General features: G+C 34.5%; 1 protein-coding gene across 1 annotated transcript in view; it reads right to left on the reverse strand.

Annotated features, from left to right (window-relative positions):
* LOC140160067 (von Willebrand factor C and EGF domain-containing protein-like) overlaps positions 1–10947 on the reverse strand; it is a 104474-nt gene extending 93527 nt beyond the window's left edge. Inside the window, exons 1-2 of the mRNA XM_072183336.1 lie at positions 10227–10947; positions 5825–5982 (exon numbers count right to left, since the gene is read on the reverse strand). Coding sequence (XP_072039437.1) covers positions 5825–5982; positions 10227–10336 — 268 coding nt within the window. The 5' untranslated portion in view covers positions 10337–10947. The remainder of the gene's footprint in view (positions 1–5824; positions 5983–10226) is intronic.
* Between the last annotated feature and the right edge of the window lie 13743 nt (positions 10948–24690).

A 24690-nucleotide genomic window follows, 5' to 3' on the forward strand; every position in this document is an offset into this window, starting at 1 on the left:
GCCTCCTCCTTTTTCTCAGATATCAATCTGTATGTCGAATACCCACATGGTGCCAAATACAGGTATTTAGGCTCGTTTCCCAATAAAAATAGAAAATAAAAAGCCCTCATCCTCCAAATTAAAAAAAAAAAAACCCTGACGAGAAACATATTTTTATTTTTACTTGGCCTATAGTAATATAGGCCTGTCAAAATGTCTTGCATGCAGATATGGAAAATACATTATAGTCAATTATCAACAATATTAACAATAAATGACTGGAATTTATGCAACCAATTTTATCAGAAGATGCGCCAAATGTATTGTACCAGGTAATTGCATGAATGGTTAAGCTAATAAAACACACATGTAGGTAAAAGTAATCGGTGATAGCCACCTTGGTTAGTGTGGAATTGGTAGACACAAAACTGAAAAACTAGATAAGAGAAAACTAAATGGGAAAAGAAAGAAAGGAAGAAAGAAAGGGACAGAATATTTAAAAGATTTTCTTTTTAAATCAACATGATCAAAGTCGAAAGAGCCTCTTCTTTTATGTTCAATATTTGTACAGAACAAATGACCTACTTGTTGAAAGACAGAAATAGTAGACTAGAAAACCAGATTCACGAAGCTAAAAATAAAATGGAACCTGGGAAATCAGTGTAAACTAAGGGGAATGATTCGATCATGGATAACAGCACACATGCATACTTTAAACCCACAACTATGCTGAGACGACAGTTTTCATTAACATTTTTAACCCCTAATCAAGTGGTTTCATTCTTGCCCTATATCAAGTTGTTTTGAACATACAAAAATATGAAAACTATTTTGTTCTGTCTCAATGTTGTCAAAGAGCAATTTGTATTTTTCCCGTTCCTGTATAGAAGTTTAACTTTATGTGCTTAGGGGTCCATTTCACTAAACTTTTAACCTTCATAACCATAAACCATGATAACTCAAGTAACCGTTCGTAAAGTTACGAATACCCAATATTAGAGGTAACTTTACGTATGGTCCCTGTAGTAAATCCCTACTTACGAAGGGAACCGTTAACCGTTCGTGAGTAAGTTTAGTGAAATGGACTTACGATTCGTTGTAAGTTACGACCAATTTCGAGACTTACGAAGCTTCGTAAAGTTTAGTGAAATGGACCCCAGGTGACACGGACAAGACAATACTTCGAATTTTATACTTATTAATTTATTTACCTATGTAACTATTCTTTTATTAAAGGTTTAAAGATGGTACCGGCAATGCAATGACTTTCCATAAAAGGATGGCGTTATGTATGCAGATAGCAAAATAATTCAGGAACCAGCTATGTTCACCTGGATCCTAAAGAAAGACTAATGTATAAATGAAAACCAGCAGCCAATATCTGGCCATTTTGCTCTAATTTAAAGCAGTATTCAGACTTTTTAATGTACGTAAAATATTGTATGTAACATATCTACGTTGTTTAATCTATCTGTCTATCATGTCAATTGCCATTATATTTCCAGTAATGTTAAAAGTTCTAACGAATGTTTGATGACGTAAAATCGATAATATATTTTTGCTATGTAACATATTATCGATTTTACGTCATCAAACATTCGTTAGAACTTAAACATTACTGGAAATAGAATGGCAATAGATTAAACAACGTAGATATGTTACATACATTATTGTACATCTAATACTAGGAGTCTGTGGAGCGCTTTAGATGCGTTTATCGCTTGTGATCATGCCGTCACCCCTATAGGACCTGCCATTTGAAGATATTAATTGTTATCCCTCGGTCAATGTGCGTAGCGATTAGGTTTTTACAGAAATTAAAAAGAAAGACTGTAAAAAAAGTATAACCCAGGAGGTTCTTCGAAAAGTTTTACGGGGATGTGGCACGCAGACTTTTGGATGCTGACTTTCTCTAAACCTACTTTCTGTTATTTTTGCACCCATCAGTACTAATGTTTCATAAAATGAACCAAATAGCACCCAAATTGGGCGATTTTAAGGTACTTCTGCCTAAATTTGCCCAATCGGGCGCACTGCCTTACACTGAAAACCCAACCATTGATAGTACAAATTCGCTGAAAAAGCATCCCAAAACTGTGGCACATCCTCCATGTCCTCATACACGGTACACCTTCTACCAGGGAGACCCCCCCCCCTCCGGGGACTGTAATGTCCAATCTCTAACCAAAGAAGTTAATTTTAGGACCTAGTTTCTAAGGTATATGTAGACGACATGATGCTTTTATCACTTCATGAGTTTGCCTCAAAGAGGTAAATAGTTGCAGACTACTCCGCGGCCGCGTCGAGATAATTTCGTTGGTGTTGTTGTTGTTGTTTTTGCTCTTATTCAATATTAATAACAGTTTAAGCAAAGTAATTCGCACAGATATATCTCATATAAAAAAGCAAATTGTACGTGAGTCTATGTACTTGGCATGACACATTTTTCTGTTCTGGTTCAACGTTCTTGGTTGTATCTCCGAATTGCCAAATTGACAGGCACACCCTGGATGCCAATTGCCAACAAATTTCCTGCTTGCACGTGTCTATACACATTGAAACATTAAAACACTTCACATACGTTAACCATTCAATCTGCTTACCATCTTTTCCAAGACAATACAGAAGTAATCTTAAACATGACAAGAGCAATAACAAACATGGTGGTACTCACGGTTACATATTAATGATACATACCATGTGTAATATATAAAAATATTCCAGAATTTTGGCAGTATCGAAATGTAGCCATCCTGCACCTAGAGCAAGAGCATAGCGAGGGTAAATATGTACCTAATTATTGCGGGCAACATTACTCGGCAATTTTTCTTCTCTTTCAATCTTTCTCCAAATAAACATTATATGCATTTCATTTCATAAGAGATTTGAAAAAGCTATGATTCATCCAACAAGAAAATAAAGACTTGCTTTAATTATTTGTTCTGATTTCAGTTCGTGCGTTTTGAGCAAAGGTGTGCATGCTTTACACAAAAAGAATGTTCTAATTCATTTGCAGACGACATACAAATAGAAGTGCATGAGAAGTAGATCAATGTGTTTTTATACATCGTTACACTTGGTCATTGTAACGGTAACAAGATACCAATGCCTTGTATCTCGTTTGTTTTGACAACACACTGCTGACAATGTTTATGTAATACACTGACATGCTCGACCTAAGATGAACTCGGGTAAAACTCGGGTAAAATCTCTCGAAGACCTATCTTTTGGAATACCGACTGATACAGTAACTGTTACTAAGTACCGCAGGCCAGGTGTCATGTATTCTAGTACTAAAAATACCGATTGAATACCGGTTGTCTTCGTGTGGAAAATTTGTATCAAAGGTGGAACTAGTGTTCGTGCCACCCCGTCGGAATTTCATGCATTGTTATTTCTTATTGTTATCTCTGACTCTATGACCTCAATTTAATACCCACATTTGTCATTTTTGCCTGAATATGACATAAAAAGTGAAAAGAGATTCTTTTGAACGGATATTAAGCCGACTAGAGGTTATACCAAGTTGTAGTCAGAACTGATATTGTATACCGTATGATATTAATATTGACAGTTGCTGCATACCGTACAAAGAAAATATAATGAAATGCATAAACACGCCACGAATATGAATGCATTACACGACACAAAATAAGCAATTCTTAAATACAAGAAGCCAATAATACATTGATCAACGGGAATTGATCAATATCATGTTGAGCTATGTTGTGTTGCGCCCAACAAGAATTATTACTAATTGCTTTCAACGCTGAATCAAATCTGCTTTTCGTACTAATTGTCAAGTTTTAAATAATATCACCAATTCTTGTACATATATTTATAACATTATTAAATAGTACGTTACAGCGTTTTTAAGAATTGAACCCGTAAGGAAAGGATCGTTCCAGGTCGGAACATATTGTGGTATGAGAAAAGAAAGAATCAATCTGTCTCATTTAATTATTATTTTGTGAGCTGCATCAGTTACATTCTTGGCCATGTGCCAACCTTTTCTTAGCAGCTGTTGTAATCCGCAATAACGTAATCAATACATCTAAATTCCTCTAGCCCGGAATCGATCTGGAATAATACAATAAACTGGGCCACGGTGGCACACCTTGGTATTGAATGTCATGGAATGCTGCCCAGGTGCAGATTGCCAACCTGTGAAACACTACTTGGCTATGATTACGTAATTTGTCTAGGACAGATATGTTCCTCTTTATTGTTAGTACATAATCCATTTATCTAAATTAACTACGTACTTAACAAAAATAGTTTTATATTACACATTTATGGTTAAATGTGTTTAATGATCGGTTGACACCATACAATGCAAAAATCATGATCGAGAGGGAGAGAGCGAAAGAGACAAAAATGTCGAGTTATATAAAGGTCATGAAAACGTTTTTAAAACGTTATTGCAAATATTTTGGGCAAAAATATTTTTTCAACCTCAGAATATTAAACATTTTGCTATAGAATGTTTTATTATCAAGTTTTCAAATGTTTTTGAAATGTTAATAAAACGTTTTATACCCTTATTTTATACAACCTTTTGCGAATGATGCCGAAAACGTTTTGTGTTTGCTGGGGAGGATGTCGTTTAAAATTGAACTAGAATTTAAGTTTCGCCTTGATACTGTTTATTATTACTATCAGTTTTCTTACCCCAAGTTATAATCGTTATCAAGCTGTTGAAAGGAATTAAGTACCTGTGAAGTGTGAATGACCGTTATATAAAAGTGAACACTGCCTGACCTCGCATTACCATTTATAGTGTCAGAATAATTTTGTCGCATATTTTTTGACAGAATTAAAATATATCAAAAATTGGTATCAAACTATAACTTCTCATTATCTACCAACTGAAATTAAAAGGCGCTTGGATTGACCTGAAAGAAAATCATAGAAACTGTTTGTCATTGGTTATGCTCAATTGATGCTACATATAACCCATGTCAACAGTTGGTGTATGAAGCTATAGACGATGATGCCAACACTGTCTTTAAAGATGATTGATCAGTTCGATATTGGTCGCATTCCTTAAAAACCGAGGTATAAAATTTTTGATGCTTTTTGACAGGTTTGTAACATTTTATCACAAGACCTTTGTGTGACCATCACATTTCATTTTTAATTTTAAAAAAACGTGAGAAAACAAGAACGTAACAATGAACAAAACGAACAACAAATACGTAATTAAAAGGCCTACAACTGAGCAACATTGTAGTGATTTTTCATTTATTATTTGATTTCAGTTTTGTTAACATTGATCCCATTCCTAAGGCTTTTACTCCTAATTTATTGACCCATAATGACGAAATTGCTGCTCATTCTTAATTAAGATATCTCTATTTAGGTTTGCAAATTGCATTTGAATTTGTCATAAATTCTCGACATTAATGACTGCGAGGGATACAGGAGTAGTAACATTCCGTGGAAAAGGGACGTACATGTAATTCCCCAATGCACATCAACATTTCCACTCCAAATACTACCGACAATACCAATCTAGTAGGCATGTTCCCGATAATGTTATTATTGTCTATCGCGATAAATATTCATTATCGCGATCACGATAGTTTGACAGGGAGGTAGTCGCATATAACGCGAGTTCACGATCACAAGCCAAAAGGTTGATATATGTCGATGTTCTTGAAAGAAATCGACATATGTCGATTACTCTCTAAGGCTCAAATGAGCTCGACATCGATATAGGTATAAGCTTACTTGCTATAGGCCACTTGCAGATGCTCAATTTCACCATTTTGGGTAGTGATCTCATGCGCACGTCATAACATGCCAACGAATAATTATCCTTTGTTGAAGAAACGTTACTTACGTGTGCATTGTCCAGATGATGGATCTCTTCTCCATCCATAACAGCATCCGATATAGTACCCATATCTACACCAAACCGGCCGAGGGGGTATATAATGCGGTCTCTTTGTACCATGCGTACTTACACTTGTGCCTAATGGTGGTATACCAATGTTGCCTCTGTAATTAAAACAAAAATGTTTGTAATGAAATATTTTAGAGACAGATTTCAAGACATTCACTTTTCTAAGCTTACAAAAGAAAGAAAAAAAAAAGAAAAATTATTTTCGGAAGTATACTGTTTTAGGCTCGGCCTTCTTTATTTCAGGTATTCTGTTAACCCGCGTCATGTGCTAATACTAATAGTCAGTGGAACACCAATGTTGCCTTTGAAAAAGAGTTTGCATTTTAAATATTTTAGAAACGTACAGACTTCAAGAAATTCTATGTTACGCAAGGACAAACTTGACAAATTGGGGTGATATATACTCTTTACTCCTTTTATTACCTCGCGCCAGTAGTGGTACTTAAGATTATTTTCCAGTGAAACATTTTGTGATTAAAATATTTCAGAAGCGCGCAGACTTGCAGATTCCCTCCTGTTGACTTACCTTACATGAAGTAAACGCTTTTTAAGTACAAATATTTGGCTGATCAATAAGGTTAAGCTTAATCTTAACTTCTTTCTATCGTTTTTAAAAAGGCATTACGACCATCGTTTTTCCAATAGTATACACGCAGTTCACCTATATTACAAAGGTGGCATAACTTCTAACAAGAATATTCTCAACCTTTGTCATGTTTTTGGCTGTAAACCTGAAGCCTATGAAAATACTCATTGAATTCCAAGCATCTCTAAATTCTTGACTTTTGGCAAATTTGCCACTTTCAGCTTTGTTAATTGTGTGGAGCTTTATTTTGTGATTTGTCTGACGTCAGTTTCTCACAACGTCAAGGTGGCCCATATAAGCCGGACCCATAAGGCAGATTGTGTTTTGTACTCTATGTATTTCAATGGTTTTTTTGGGCAACTGAAAAGTGTAATCCTTGTAATGCTGACTGAAATGTGTAAAGTGTATGTAAGATGAAAAGCTAATCTCTGATCTCGCTGATACCAACTTGTTCAAAAGAATCAAATTATTTTATATACACACGCTACTTGTAAAGTACTAAAAAATGTTTATTATTTTGAAAGTGGAGGTGAGATGGGTGTTTTTTTAGGCGTAGTTGTGTGTGGTTGGGTAGAGATTGGGGTGTGGGGGGTATGGGGTGTTTGCGTGTTGGAGAGGGGTGCGTAAGCCTATGTGCTAAATCGTGGGCAATTCCAGAAAATAGATGCATACCCCCTATAGAGGAGTTCGGATTTCCGGACTTATTGTCCAGTCGTGACTGTTGACTTTTAATGTGTCCAAAGGCGAAAATAATCCAGCAGAAAAATAGTTCAAAATCAGAGATCCTCAATTTGAGAGCTCATTTTGGACATTTCCGTGATTTTTCTTTCATTTAATTGGATTTCCAAGCTTTTTCAAGTGCCATTTGCAACGGGAATTCCAGTCGTTTTCAGAAAGCAGACCTGGAAATCCAGACATATCTTTGAAAAGTTACTCCTCTATATAGGGGGTGTGCACTTACTTTCTGGAATAGCCCAATGATGCCAGAAGGGTTGAGGTCGGAGGTGTAGGGGTGAGTTGGCACATGATGTCACACGTTTACATTCATGACACTCTCTAATGTACATTAATCATGTTAATTGTTTCAAACATGCACAAGGCAAAGTATATAGCCTACAACAGTGGCAGACCACATAAAAAATTTAAAACCCAACGTATGTACCGTTTTGTGTGATGTGGTACATATATATTTGATTTGTTTGATTGGTATTAGGCCAAGTAAAATAAAAAACATGTTTCACGTCCGGGTTTTTGAAAAAAAGGAGGAAGAGGGGGCTTTTTATTTTTTATTTTTTATCGCAAAATCGGTGTAAATACCCATAATTAGAGCTGTTTTAGCGTATACAAATAATGCCTGGAAAAAGGAGGAGGCCTCTTTTTATTTGTTGTTCTGAGAGATAGGCCCCTCTTACTATCACAAAACCTTACAAATGTGTTTCTTGTATGTTAGCAAGGCTATAGAAAGCATCTCTACTTCCTAGACATATTTTTTGAAGAGTTATAACTGAATTTCCAAAAATAAAAATAAAATTGAAGAAACCTCAAAAAAGGAAGCGGGAGGGGACGTTAAACATGTTTTATTTTTTATTTGGCCTTATTTGCTTTGAAATCGAACTGTATGACAAAAAACAAAAACTAAACAAAAACAAAACTATACCTTCCTTCATATGGCTATACAAGACTTTTGCCCCAGGTTTGCAATTTTGATCTAAGATTTAGAAGGCGTGGATGTAATGTATAAGGGTGGGTTGGAGGGTGGACGCGTACAGCTACTGCGTGCGCATGGTGTGAGGGAATATGGTGGAAGAGCCTGTGCATTATGCATGCTGGGGTGTGGTGAGTAAGCGAATGGTGAGTTCGGCATGATCAATGTGTGCGGTGTGTTTGTGTATCATCTTTATCTATTAGTAATCAAAATCAAACCCAAACCAACTATACGATGTCTTTTGGGACAATACTAAGTTACTCATAACATATAATGTCTATACATGGTCTAGACAATACAGTAATCAAATTGATCTTGTAAATACCAGGCATGGCCTGTGAATATGACACTGTCAAATTTGTAATGAAATATACATGTATGACTAAAAAGAAACCTGACAAAAGGTGGACAATTTGTTTACACAATTACCGCGGTTCATACGCAATGGTATTTCACATACTTAATCATTAGCTATGGAAATGAATCAAATAAAAGATTTCTCACAAAAAAAATGCTTTCATGTAAAAACATTTTGTAAGTATTTCGAACACTCACAATGCACCGAATAGTTATTAAAAGTTCATGACATCAATTTATCATATTAACTATGTTAACTTGCAGTGCAGATCTTGACGGAAATATTTAAATTTTGACTATACAACTTCTATGAAGATTATAATCTTCTATTGGGTCAAAAGGCTTAACATTAACAAAAACGCTTGACATGACAAATTGACAATGGCACATATCCCCGACTTCGACCCCACCCACACATATTTCCTCAAAAACGACCCCCCCCCCGTGCGCAGACCCCGAATCCCCTTTCAAAATGCACTGAAATTTTATATACATTTGTACCGAATTTTCAGATGGATAGGCCTACAATCTCACATCTCATAAAGAGCTTTGCAATAAATTGTGTGTACCCCGGACGCGGAGTGGTGAATTCTCATGGATTTTGAAGTTATGAAATTGAAATCCTTAAGGCGAGTCGGAGCAGTGCTTGAGCTAGCGGTCTTTGTGCTGAGATATCGAGAAGAATAAAACCCGCACTCCCAGGAAAATGTATGGGTTAAAATGTGAGATATCCCAAGGCTCCTTGCATGTGTTTTAATTTTCCCCTGGGTGGGGGAAATAACAAAAACTTTCGTTGACTTCTTATTTGGCATACCTAAATAACCACAATATATTAGGGCCTAGGCCTATATGGAAATATAAATGTGACCAGTCGCACTTCCTAGTGACTAATTTAGGTTATAACTTAAGATCAATATAATTATTACCCTGCACTGAAATAAACTCTAGTACCAAAACTGGAAAAATATCGTCGAAGGCTCCGACCTGCCTTGAATTATACGAAATATTTAAATATTTTTAAACATTTTTGCCTACAACTTTTAGCGCAGAAAACCCCCCCATCATTCACTAGCCAGGGGTTACATATACATGTAATTATCACATGGAACTTAGTTCTTGTCACAAATCACACACTTGTGACTTTGTCTAATTTTTACATGTTTAGAGGACAAATCTGGGCTGATGCATGGGTTAGAGACGAGTATTTACGAGGTTGTCTATTCATATGCGTGCATTCAAAGGTTTTAGCACCTTTGAATCGAATTTAAATAATTATGTTGTTTTCATCCGCATGTAATTGGTTGCATGAACACTCGTTATTCTATTGATATTGAATGAACATTGGTATATGAATGGTACCGCTAAAGTATAGTAGGCCTATACATTTGTATGTAATATGGTATCATTGCATAAACATGGAAACTCATTCAACAACGGTACCCGGTGTGTACTTATGTACCATGCGTGTTCATAATCTTATAAACTGCTTGAAGATAGTCTCGCACTTGAATCTGGACGCACTTCTAATTATTACTTATTTAGCGCATTTTTACTGGAATCAGACAAGTTTGAGCAAGTAACAATTTTGCGCACAACTTTGGAGTTTCTGAATTAGATCTAGGTCTTTAACCTTAATGCATGAATGGTAACTCGTACTAAACATAAATATACCAAAAACAATTACTACAAACCTTGCATTGGACGTATATCCTGAAAGTTGTATAAGAAGCAAGAATGCAACTAATATTGGAGTTCTTGGAGTTCTAAAGGCATCTGCCATATGAAAGTTGAAGCACAACATTGTTACTTATAATCCTTGGTTTACCCGCAAATTCAAATGAGGAGATCAAAAAAAGATCACCAAAGTTATGTACACCTCCTCTGGAAACACTTCACTGCGTCACAAATTAACTTTTGCTCTTTTTTTCTATAACAAACTACTTTGATTGCATATGATATTTTGGGAGATATTATTATCCATTATAGACGAAATAAATAATTCCTTAATGGTGTTAATGGCGTCTCGATGAAATAAATCCACTTGTTCTGTCGCTATGATATCATCCACATAATCAAAATAATAAAGGCATTAGGCGAAAATTCGCTGTAGCTTTCAAAACATTTCCCATCATTTTATCTCCATTGGCAATTATGTTGAATCCAGTTACAATAAACGAACACTTCTCACGTAAATGGATAATCGCTCATTTACATAGCTAGCCTTTTGTATATTCTTTGGATATGGATCTCCAATCCTGCTACTCCAGAGTGAGCAATTTATATCACTTTATGATAATAAAGAAGTACACTAAGCCTGTTTCAAGAGCGCCTCTTCGAAAGTTTCTGGTGGCCCACTTCAGCTTTCGTATGTTATTTCTTCAGCTCACTCAATCCTTGTACGTAGCAGGCGGAGTCAGTCACTCGCAATAAACCTACAGGGGCTTTACATGACAGTGGCGCTGAAAACCCTTGAGGATCGATTCAACCCACAATGCATTGCGTGTAAATGAGACTGCAGTGACTGACGATCGGTGACCCAAAGGTGAAACGTTACAGAAAAAAAGAAAAAAAAAAAAAAAAGTTGATTTCCGTGAACTTTGAAAGCTCAATTTACTTTTCTTCCCTTGTTCCTGTGTTTGAATTAGCGCTGTGAATGACAGATTGGGCTATTTTAGACATTTATTTCAAGATTTACAACACAGTGATATCGTAACAATAGCAGATAAAAATGTCGAGTGGCGTCCAAAACTGGTGACGCTTACTTACGGAACTGGTGATATGAAATATATATTTTTGGAAGATATACAACTTGAACGTATGGTAACATATCTCAATTGTCATGTTTGTTTTTAATGCGTGAAAATGTTATGCGTATAATTTACAAGTTCAAGTTCATTATCTCACATTGTGTACGTTCGACGTTTAATATGGGATGACACCTTCCAGCAAAGGGCTATTCCAGGAAATAAGTAGGCTACATACCCGCTATAAATAATTATAGAGTATATTTTTAATACTTAATTATAATAACAGAAATGTAGTAGATTCTCAGGTTTTTATTTCCTGAAAACTGAAAAATTCCAGTTGCTAAGGCCAATTACAATTGATTCTTAGTTTCCTGTTTCCCGCCCGCGTCCAAAGTAGAGAATTGCACAATATTTAATTATTTTATTTATATTTTGGATTTTCTCTTTAAAAATAACTTTTAATGACTACCATTTGCTACTTTCTGAATTTGATCATATCATCTATAATGATGAATAAACATAGAACCTAATTGTACCATTACTTATGTATAAAATCAAACATAGAAGTAAAATAATTAATTCATGCTCCTTGTCAAAATGGCTTGATGTAGGTTGCGACCACTTATTTTAAAATAAAGAAAATAAAAGATAATTAATAATTAATAATTAAAAGTCGCCTCATCCCTGGTTTTCAACCATGAAACAGGAAACTTAGAATTAATTGTGAAGGGCCTAATGTTATTGTAAAAAGTTTGGAAATGCAATAAAATGTATAGGCCTACAAATTAACAAAATCACGAAATTATCCAATATGAGCCCTTAAAATGGATTTTTGAAATTGAATGTGAACTATATTTTGTTCGTTTTTATATATTGTAATTAGACACTTTGAAAATCTGGATTTCAGATCATTATAACTGGTCAAAAAGTCTGGAAATCCGAACTTCTCTACATGGGTGTGCATCTATTTTCGGGAATTGCCAATAATCCAGCTATTTAAAGGGTACTACACCCTCGATAAATTTGTGTCTATTTTTGCATTTTTCTAAAAACTAATAACACAGTGGTAATAAAGTTATGTATATTATAGGGCAAGGAGTCCAATTATTACACTGGAATTTCAGTGACCCATGCAAGACACATGGTTCGTCATTTATGATAAGAAAAGAGGTACCGCTAGAATGTACCTCATTTTCTATCATATTATACTGAACCGCTTGTCTTGAGTCACTGAAATTCATAGTAATTGGATTCCTTACCCCAATAATATACATAACCTTTGTTACCATTATGTTATTATTTTTTGAGAAAAATGCAAAAATAGTCACGAATTTACCATAGGGGTGCAGTACCCCCTTAAAGCAATCAATTAAAGTAATGTACAAGCTGCTGAAAAGCTACAAATAATGCTTTGGTATATTGTGGCATGTATAATTGTTTAGGAAAGTCCCAGAATGTTTTGCAAAAAGTTTTCACAATGTTTCTTGAGTGTTCACAAAGTGTTTTGAATGTTATTAAAACGTTTTATACCATTTACTCTTTATATGACCCGACATTTACACTTTTTGTGTTTGCCGGGATGGTCATATATCCAACTTTACCAAAAGTTGGTCGACCAAAATCTCCCAAGGAACCTCAAAGAAAAGTTAATACTCAGCATGAGACCGCAGTAGGAGACCGTTTTCCTCATTTTACCAGAACAAAAGTGTCGACAAATTTCAACATTCTCTTCTTAACTCTTTTTCCACAAAATATTATTAAACACGCCAATTAGCCACCAGAAATGTTAGCGTGCAGAACTTGGTACAATTTCTTAACAGGTGGGGTATAGGGACAAGTTCTTGATACGTACCTGTTTACGATGAAAATACGGTAACGATTCGACAAGATTTTCGTTTCGTTTTCGTGTTTTAATATATATTTAGAATGGCAAATATTTGACCAATCCATATGTGATGTCAAATTTTGGCAAAATTGCTCAGTTTTGGAAGAAAAAAACCTGTTTGAAAAATATTTTCAACAAATACATTTCATCATTTTGTTCCCGATTTCTAGAAACAGTTTTTTATTTTTTTTTTCACTTTCACCAAATGTGAGAAACATTCATCACAATGAGTTCGCAAGTTTGTAAAAAATCATGTAAAAAAACCGTTTCCTAGATAATATTGATAACTATAGTTTTTTGTGGAAAAAATGAAAAAAAAAATACTGAAGAGTTTGTTCTGCAATTGTGTGCCAGCTCTCTGGAATCAATTACCTGTAAAGCTTCGTACTTCACCTAGTCTTTTAAATCTAATCTGAAAACATGGAAAACCCATTTCAGAATGATTGATCTTAAGTGCGTGTCGTTTTTGGTAGTTTAAGGTGTACATTTTATTATAGCCTAGGATGTAGTGTAAGTTGTACTTTTAAGATCATTTATAAAGCGCTTTGTTCATAGTTATGCTAAGGCGCTATATAAATTCCGTTTATTGTTATCGTTTCCGAAAACATATTTTGGGGGATTTTCTCCAAAACTGAGCATTATAGAGCATATTTGATGGATTCGTCGATCATCACACACTTTAGCGCATGCGAGTCGACGCGATACTCGTACCCGCTATAGTTGAACCAATCAGAGGTACAACGGGACTGATCATTCTAAGCCCTAGGTAATTCCTTGTAAAATGTAGGATTTAATTTGATGAAAATTTGGTATACTTATGATTAATATATTTTATTTGAATTGAAGTGTTTAAGAATGAGAATAAAGATATTGTTTTTAGCCGCTGTCGTGCATTTATCGTGTCAAATATCACGCGACATCATTATTTTTGGCGTAAAACAAGTCGGCTTAAAATGTCGCCCGTGTTATATGAAACGATAGATGCACTCCAGTGGCTAAAAACAATACCTTTATTCTGTAAATATTATATAATGCATAATGGCTTTACTCGTTCACATGCGGACTGCATTGTTACCGCGGGCTTTTAAAACATTGTTTTAAAACACAAACATAAAAAAGTTTAAGAACATAAATAATATAAATGTTAAACATAATTTGGGAAATGTAGGTACCTCTTGTCAACTGTCTGTAGGTTAGCAATGAAGAGCAGTAACCCCTGATTTATCATGTGTTTATTATCTACACATATAAATATAAAGGAATTTGGTCGACCCGTTGTATATATCCATGTGAGAAGTTACACTTCACATGGAATTCAAAAATAACGTGAGATTTACATATCGGTACCCTGGAATAAAATGGAGTACCTGAGATTCAAGTGAGCATACTAAAGTTATTCTTACAACCGTTTTTTTTTTCACCACGTATGCTTAACTGCATAATGATAATATAAATAAACTATTGAAATAAATTGCGGGAATTAGGTAGCTTCCATCCAAAGTAAAGTGTTATTTGTTTTGAACACCCTGTATATCAAGCAGTCCATCGGGGAAAGTTTGTCTGCTTTGGTAAAATATACATTAAGTTCGACGGGGGAAACCACTAGTATTGCATGGACCTATAGGACAGGATGCATGCACGTTCACTTAGGGTCACTTACATGGGACATGTCATAGAATAATTGTCAGGAAAGCAATGTCAAGAAAAGTTAACTCGATGAAACGACAAATTGTCCTGATCCAAATGATAGAGTTGATTTCACTTGTGGCACAGCTAGGAGACTAATATTATTATATAATGTTGCAAATATTTTGGAAATCTGAGTAGCTAATATAGTAAATTAATCATATGATTTTGAACACCTTAGGTTGTTTTGTATGAGATAGGTGTATCTTCTCACGTTCTCATAGTGTGAAAGTGCAAGTACACCACTAAATGGTAAGGTTTAGAGGAGTAATATAAATGTTAGTGACTCTAGGGATTCGTATTAAACGCATCCCTGGGATGAGTTATGAAAAACAGAATTTTAACAGCTAGAAAAGAGCTAGGAAATTTTACGAAAGGCAACTCCTAATTAAAGTGAAGCTAACAATGGGCTATTCCAGAAAATAGATGCACGCCGCGGTGCACCCCCTATTATATAAATAGAGGAGTTCGGATTCCCGGACTTTTTGTGCAGTCATAATTGTTGGAAATCCGGAGTGTCCAAAGATGAAAAAATCCAGCAGAATATAGTTCAAAATTGCAAATCCTGAATTTGAGAAGCTCGTTTTGCACATATCCGTGATTTTTCATTTATTTAATTGTATTTCCAAGCTTTTTCTAGTACCTTTGGCAACTGGATTTACGGTCATTTGCAGAAAGCAAACTCGGAAATCCAGACATTTCTTTTATTAAAAAGTTACTCCTCTTTAGGGGGTGTGCACTTATTTTCTAGAATAGCCCAACTTTACTCTATAACCTTAGCCATTGGGTCGAGAAATAAGAAATTGGGAATTCTTATTCCATGCATGTCCCCTCTTATTTTTAGGTATAGGAACATTTAATCATTTTTTTTATCATGTTTTAGAACTAAACGGTTCCAAAAAAATAAGCCCCCCCCTAAGAATTTTTGGTATAATCCAAAAACGGCTTGATCAATTCTCTTGTTTAAAAGTTTGGAACATAGGCTGATTAGTTATGTATTATAGTGAACGGGGTTTTGTTGTTATATTTTATAATCTTCACTGAGAAATACAGCCATTTATAAAATTTGCGGCCAAACAAAAACTGCACTTCTACATAGGCTTTTTATGCATGACTTTTGGTTTCAGAGGTCTTTCACTTGAAGAAAATTAATCAAATAGGAATGTTTCTATATTTTGTTTTTGTAGTAAAATAACTTAAGTTAAGATGTTCATGAATTAGTTTTTACACATTTCAAACATGTTTTATGGTTCAGTGAGTAATCATATAGCCATTTATGGAATTTTATTCATCACCAAAAGTTGCACTTTTCTAAATTGGCTTTTTGTGTGCATTAAAATGCGTAAATTTAACAAGCTATTCATTCTAATTAAATGTATTTAGGAAGGAACAACTGTAACTTCAATGATAAATCTTGTGTTCATTGATTAATTTAACCAATGGAGCAACAGAATCCTGGTTAGACCTTTTATGCTGGATCCCTATACAATTGTTTCATTGGTCATTCCTTGAATGGTTCAAAAAACATTATGTGGGCGGCCGTTATCAAGACTCAACTCGTTACAAGTGGACAAGTGAGGGACAGCACCACCTTAAAGACTTTGCAGCAAATCCTGCAGCATGCGGGGAACCAGCTTGACCAACAGCAGAGAAGAACGATGCTTGGAAGCCATCTCACATGAAAAAAGGCCTATTCATTTAAAATAAGCTGCAGCATTCATTCACTAATTTATTCACTGAACCATAAAAACTGTTTTTGAATGTGTAACACCTAAATCAGGAAAAGCTTGAATTTAATCAAATTCAATTATGCTTCTTTTTGATTAAATTACTCACTTAAAGGGAAAAAAATTCAAACACAAATTGAAGCATGAAAAGCCTATGCAGAAAAATGCAGGTTTTTTTTGGCCGAAAATTTCATAAATGGCTTAATTTTGCAATGAAGATGATCAAAAGTAGAAACAAAAAGCCGTTCACTTGATGCATAACTAATCAGTCTATGTTCCAAACTTTAAAACAAGAGAATTGATCAAGCCGTTTTTGGATTATACTAAAATGTCTTAGGGGGGCTTATTTTTTGGAACCGTTTATATACAAGTATAGGCTACTATGCGGCATGAAAAGATTACTGAGAATACGCAAGTATTAATATACCATACAATTTATAACAGGATATATATCTATTCAAAACAGATGAATGGTACACAAAGTCGTTTTAGACTCAGGAAGAAAACGTCAATGAATAAAATTGTCCATTCGATAAGAGTAAAATATTTTTTAGTATTTTAGCTTCGTAGAAATACTATGCAGTACAGCAGTTGTTTCAGTATATCGCGTCAAACCAGCTCAAAAGATATACCTACTTCTGACAGCAATAATTCATTTACATAATTAGTACAGCATAGTCCTTTTACCCTAGAACTACGGGGGGGTGTTGTACCACAATGACACGATCATCACACTCTTTAGCGCATGCGAGTCGACGCGATACTCGTACTCGCTATAGTTGAACCAATAAGAGGTGTAACGGGACTGATCGATTCTAAGCCCTAGGTAATTCCTTGTAAAATGTAGAAAATTTGGTATACTTATGATTAATATACTTATTTGAATTGAAGTGTTTAAGAATGAGAATAAAGGTATTGTTTTTAGCCGCTGAAGTGCATCAATCGGTTTATATATCCCGCCACCTTTTTATTTTTGGCGTAAAAGAACTCGGTTTCGCCTCGGCTTACAATGTCGCCCGTGTTATATTAAACGATAGATGCACTCCAGTGGGTAAAAACAATACCTTTATTCTGTAAATATTATATAATGCATAATGGCATTACTCGTTCACATGCGGAATGCATTTTTACCGCGGGCTTTTCAAATCACAATGGTCAAGCATGCATTAGTGCATTTCGTGACTATTTTCCCATGATAAATGATGGTCGTAATTGAACATGTGAAGGGGTGTTAATCACTTAGAAAGACTTTTTCAAATTAATGTAGCTATCTGAATGTGCAACGTCAGTGGCCAAACAATCAAGATACATTATTGGATTACGGCCAATTACTATACGCCTAATGTCACAGAAAAAAGTTTAAGAACATAAATAAATGTTAAACATAATTTGGGAAATGTAGGTACCTCTTGTCAAAGGTCTGTATGTTAGCAATTATGCAGTAACCCCTATTTCTCCCCTGGTTTGTCATGTGTTTATTATCTACACATATACAAAATATAAATTTAAAGGTATTTGGTCGACCCGTTGTATATCCATGTGAGAAGTTTCACTTCACATGGAATTCAAAAATAGTGTTAATCTTGAATAAAATTGTATTTCGTCATTTATATTCAAGTGAGCATACTAAAGTTATTCTTACAACCGTTTTTTTTTCACCACGTATGCTTAACTGTATAATGATAATGTAAATAAACAATTGAAATAAATTGGAATTAGGTAGCTTCCATTCAAAGTAAGTGTTTGAACACCCTGTACATCAAGCAATCCATCGGGGAAAGTTTGTCTGCTTTGGTAAAATATACATTAAGTTCGACGGGGGAAACCACTAGTATTGCATGGACCTATAGGACAGGATGCATGCACGTTCACTTAGGGTCACTTACATGGGACATGTCATAGAATAATTGTCAGGAAAGCAACGTCAAGAAAAGTTAACTCGATGAAACGACAAATTGTCCTGATCCAAATGATAGAGTTGATTTCACTTGTGGCACAGCTAGGAGACTAATATTATTTTTTATATAATGTTGCAAATATTTTGGAAATCTGAGTAGCCAATGTAGTAAATTAATCATATGATTTTGAACACCTTAGGTGGTTTTGTATGAGATATGTGTATCTTCTCACGTTCTCATAGTGTGAAAGTGCAAGTACACCACTAAACGGTAAGGTATAGGAGGAGTAATTCAAATTAGTGACTGACTGTGACTCTAGGGATTCGTATTAAGGTTAGACGAGGTGTTGTTGGTCGAAGCAACCACAAAAAGTAGATTTTCATTATCTAAATCAATATATTATTGACAAATAACACTTTTATGTTTTGCAAAAGTTTATTTTACAAATCATACACTTTGAAAACTTATTGTTGTTAATGAGTTATGTATGTTTTACAAAAGTGTTGTTGTTTCAACACTCTTTACAACTTAACTCAAGAACCACAGTACCTACAAAAGTATATCTGTGATATTTGAATTCTTCTACACACTCGCTTTGAAATGATCAATACAAATTTTGCCAAAGCTCACTGCCATTCACAAGATATGCCTACTGTGAACTACCAAATCTCAACAGTTTAAAACAGTTGCTAACCTCAAATACATCCATGGGATGAGTTATGAAAAACAGAATTTAACAAAAAGAGCTATGAAACGTGCAACTCCTAATTAACGTGAAGCTACAATTTTACTCTATAGTCTTATAGCCCGTGGGTCGAGAAATAAGAAATTGGGAAATTCTTTCATCTTCTTAGTATAACAATGGGAATCTACGGCAATAAGGTCACAATTTACATCTCCAATTAATAAAAAACATGTTTGCCTTCATGCTCAACTTGCTCAAGAATGGAATTCAACTTGATAAAACAGCTTCATCTCTGAGTTTGGTGGGCGATACCAAGCAATCAATAGTAGGTTTTGTGTTAGGTTTTTTCACTTCAGTAACAACAATCTCCAACTCACAAGGCATTAGGTCAATACAAACCGTTGTATGTAAAATTTATTCTACTTCGATTCGAGTAAGCAGATAAATGGTAAAGCACCGCGCCGCGTGGTTGTAAGTTAACACTGGTTAAGGGCAAACACTGAAAACATTAAGCATTCTATATGTTATACAATGCAAATGTCACATGTGGATAACATTTAATAATCGGATCAGGATCACGAACGAGTGTCGGGCAAAATATCCGTGCGTACATTAATCTTTCCCGATTCGTACGTTTACCTGAATTTACAGCTTTAATGTTATAAAATAAGAAGACATTAATTTTTAATGTATAATTATATAATACATGTATAATAATACGTTATGTTAATTGTCAGAGGTCAGATCATTATTTCTTTTAACAAGCTACATGAAGTAGCAAACACAAAAATGTTTTTATAATGTTATAAACGTGTTTGTTTGTTTTTTAAATAACATTTAAATGTCGGGTTATATAAAGGGCATGAAAACGTTTTTCAAATATGAAACACCGTACATAAATGTTGTCAAAATATTATATTTGACAACGAAGTTTGAAGCACACATTGATGCAAAACATTTTGTCATCACTTAAATAACATTATCTTAGTATGGAAGTTTTTGCAGCAATTTTTCAAAAACATATTTTGAATGGCATTAAGTTATTTTATACATTATTATACCCTTTAATTTTTTTTATAACCCGACACCTGTAAAACATGTGTGTTTGTTGAGGAGCGAGCTATGTTCGCAAATGGAAAAAAACAAAACAAAAATGGCATCAAACATGCAAAAGACAAACGATGAAATACAGATAGCAAAAGAATTAAAGTACCTTATTTTCAGCCCTGTGTATCCTAAACAAACACAGATATATCGTTATTAGTACCAGCAGCCAATAGCTGCATACTTTAGCTTGGATATAAGACCTCATTAGTTGAAATCGGTCAAGAAAATAAACACACTTACGGTGACGGTGATTCAAAATCCTAAGGAAGATGCAAATTCAAAAGACGCAGATTGCTCCATTGGATGCCCTATTGGTTGTACACAAGCGTTCTCGAACAAAAGAAATAGTGCTGTGCTTTTCATTAATTAGAACATTAAGACGCAACGTTTTATTTCGTTCTTTCACTGGTTTTAGGTACCGTTTCATCAATAACTTCTCAACCGATTTCAACAAATGAGATCTTAAGGATATAGGTAATGGATGTTTGTTTTAATTTAGACAAATTTGTTTTTGTTTACATGGTGAACATACCTGATACCGAATTCTTTTGCGGTATGTATCTAACACATTAACAACAGAAAAAGTCTAAAATGGAGCAATCATTAAAAAATGGCAGTTAGTGAGATGTTTAGCTTTACTATAAGTTCAAACAGGAAACACCAACATTACCAATTGTTACATTCCTTTAGCCCCTGGTCCCAAAATCTGTTGACGCATTCAAACTGAAAAGATTGTATTTTTCTTAAGTAAAATACACATGCAGTCAACACTTATTGAATTTACGTTTTGTTCATTGACGCTTTCTTCGTGAGTTTAAAAACAAATTTTGCGTGCCGTTCACCTGTTTTCAATAGCTTTACCCTGTAAGTTGTACATTATGTTAATACTATAATACGTGTTTGATTTGAATGTTATGTTATCATGGAAACATTCTGCACTCTTAGAAAAATGGACTCTTTCTGAGGGTTCTACAAGAGAAAAATGTTCTTGGAACTGGTAAGAATCTCAGAATGATTCTTTTTCACCTTTACAGAACCTTTTTGTGTATTAAGTGATTCTTTCTTGCCATATTTGCAGAAACAGTGTAGCACAACAGGACAGTTTATGAACCTTGTCCGGTTCTACTTGGAAAACCTATCAGTGAATCTGTGTGATTATTGCTCAAGAACAAGTGTATAAATTGTGTATATGGTATGGTAATTGGGGATTAATAATAAGATGAAATCCAAAGTATTTTACTTCAAAAAGTGTAAATCCTATACTAATACTTTATACGTTGCGTGCAAGCTAAATCACCCCAGCCCAAAGGTGAGCTGACAAGTCATGATTATGCCCGAGGCAATGCTTGTGGCACAATCACTCTTGTTTTTTCTGAATTCACTTATCTTTTCTTTTATTTTTTAATTATGTCATTTATCTTAAGAAAACCACGTAACTTATTCAAAGGCGTGACTCTAAATTATTGACGCGGACGTTTTAACCTATTGTTATTTGGATTCATAGGTGACCATGAAATGCCCTCAAATGACCAGATGACCCCTTGAAAAGAGCAATCTGAAAATGAAATGTTTACTGTATAAACGTGATCAAATTTGAAATTATAATGTAACTTTTTTTATTTCATAAAAGTTAAAAGGTTAAAAGTACACCATTCGACTTTAATGATTTAATTGAGCCATGCAGGAATTCTTATAATCGATGACCAGTACTGGCATCGATGACCATTGAGTATTGAAGGGCCAGACAAATAAATAAATTAAAATAGTGTTTGCCTTTTTGACTTTCACTGACTTTCTGCCGTGTAAGCCTCCCGATGTATGCAGCTTTTTTTGTGTTTCAAGATCAAGATCATAATTGAGATTGGACCAGCAAAATAGTGGCAACCTTTGCAAAACTTGTTTTGAAACGGGGATTGACACGCACAAGAAAATTTCTTCACATGTTTGGCAAAAATAAAACTAACCAATTTCTCCTGCATCATCAGTCTTTTCTGTATCCAACCAAGGCGGGCCCAGCGGGCTCGGTGTTTATCATGTTTGGATTTAAAAAGTTGCCGAGTTTTGGCTTCTGTTTTGGACACTGACCGCACGGTAATAAATGATCCACCAAATGACTTCAATAATGAGCCTTCATTTTGAACAGTTTTCCTACTTCTGAGGGGACCGTCATCCGCACTGCATATGGATAAACACGACCCCTTTAGCCTCCCTTTTGGCTTTTGTCTTGGACACCCGTACACTTCTTGTTTGAATGAAATAAAACAATAAATACTATTTAGTGTAAAATGGTATGCCAAATGGCTTCAACTGGGCCTTTATTTTAACAGTTTCTAACTTGTTGAGTCCATCCAGCTGTAATTTACGCAATAATCCATGATAATAGAAAATGGGCCACCAAATGGCTCTAATTTGGCTTATTAAGGAATCAAGTGCCTGGTGTCTTTCAAAGGTCAACTTTCATTACATGTGGGATGCACAGGGTGTATGTTCTTGCAATTTTATATCTACCGTACTTTTCTTGATTGTTTGTAATCGCATTTATGTACATGAATACATAGTGCCCTTGTGGAAAGCTACTTCATTTCAACGCTACCCTCTGGGTTATAGCAACTATTTTAAACTGTTGCGATTTAGTAGTTCACCAGATCTTGCGAATGGTAGTGAGCTTTGCATTGATCATTTCATAGCGAGCGTGTGGAAGAATTCAAATATAACAGGAATACTTTTATAGGTCCTGTGGTTCTTAAAGTATGCTGTAAAGAGGGCTGAACAACATTTTTGTAACTTTTTAGCGAACATAACTCATTAACATTAACAACAAATCAAACACGTTTTCGAAGTATATGATTTGTAGAATGAACTTTTACAAAACATCAAAGCCTGTTATTTATCGATTACTATATTGATTTAGACAATGAAAATCGATTGTTTTTGGTTTCTTTAACTAACAAAAGATCGCATCGCCTTAAATATACCTGAATTAACAGAAACAAAAACAGAATAGCCACCACTCGTACATTTAAATGAGCGTTTAATTCAAAGGATAAATTAATTTATTAACAAGTTCTCATTGTAATAACAGTTGTGGATATATCGTTTTACCTTATTAATAAACTAGACAATACTTAAGTAAATTATCCTGTTGTAAAGGGATTATTTTATATCTTTTGTCTATCGTGTCCAGTTTGTCAAACCATCACATAAAGTTAACATAAAGAAAGTGTAAAATCATGAGATAAGTAGCAGGTTAAAATTTCTCGAATTAAACAAAAGAATTAAATTGGTCAATTGTTCCATTATTTTAATTTGTGTCCTTGCTGTAAATACTTTCATATTATCTTGTTAACCTTTTTCAAAGGCGTGAACAGTAATAAGAATTAAGCTGCTTACATTAATTGAGGAAGATATTTTTAAAGTTTCAAATTATATTTAAACATAAGACACTATCAGTGATATTCGTGAAAATTGGCAGGAGATTAGTGAATGATACAGTTTAGGAAAGTCTATAAAATTTCATTCTATTTTTTACTAAAGACAAGTACCAAAATGCTAGGGAAGAAACTGCAGCGCTGAGAAAATAATATAAAGCTCCATTCAACTGCGTGGCGGAGGAAATGTCCGAAACCTAAAACATTTGACTAAAATGATATCAACTGCATAATTAGGAAAATATTTGTATGAAAAAAATTATTTTGGATTATTTGTTAATAAAAATTCCTTTAAAAGGAAAGCCAGCCTCAATGTAGAAGAGGTCTTGTAATTAGTTTTGGTCAATGTGAAAGGCATTTTAGGATCACGCTTACATCTACATGACAGTCCACCAAACCATCAACGATGAGAACATGCACACTGAAACAGCAGAAAACATTAATTCCTAATCTCATGTCAACTCTTTTAATTCATTACATGTACTCCAAATTGTTCTGGTCTGTTTGTTTTTGTTGTTGTTTGTTGTTGTTGTCGTTGGTTTTTTTTTTGTCTTTTCAGCTTTTTACCCACGATATCTCAATTTCCAATTTTGTAATACCAGAACTTACGAACTCAATATCTTCGCTTAGGAATGTCCGATTTCACTGCTTTCGATATACACTGCCGGTTTGAGTTAACTTACATGTACATTTTATTTTAAAATAACTTAATTAATTCGCAATGTATAGTTTAAGCCTACTATATTATAATACATAGTGGCCAGCACATTTATAAAGGACTGGTTACTCACTACAATCTTCACTCTTAAACTGTGTTTTTCTGAATGTGCTGATCATGTTGATTGCTATAGTCGGAAACTCCTGCGAAGCTATGGACATGGCATCTTACATACTCCATTCTATAACAGTCTGCCTAGTGCCTTGTGTGTTTTCTCTTCAATCATTTTGTTGAATGTAATTTTATGAATCAAATAGTTATGTGTCATCTTATT

This window comes from Amphiura filiformis, chromosome 9 (assembly GCF_039555335.1).
Source record: "Amphiura filiformis chromosome 9, Afil_fr2py, whole genome shotgun sequence".
NCBI classification, from domain to species: Eukaryota; Metazoa; Echinodermata; class Ophiuroidea; order Amphilepidida; family Amphiuridae; genus Amphiura; species Amphiura filiformis.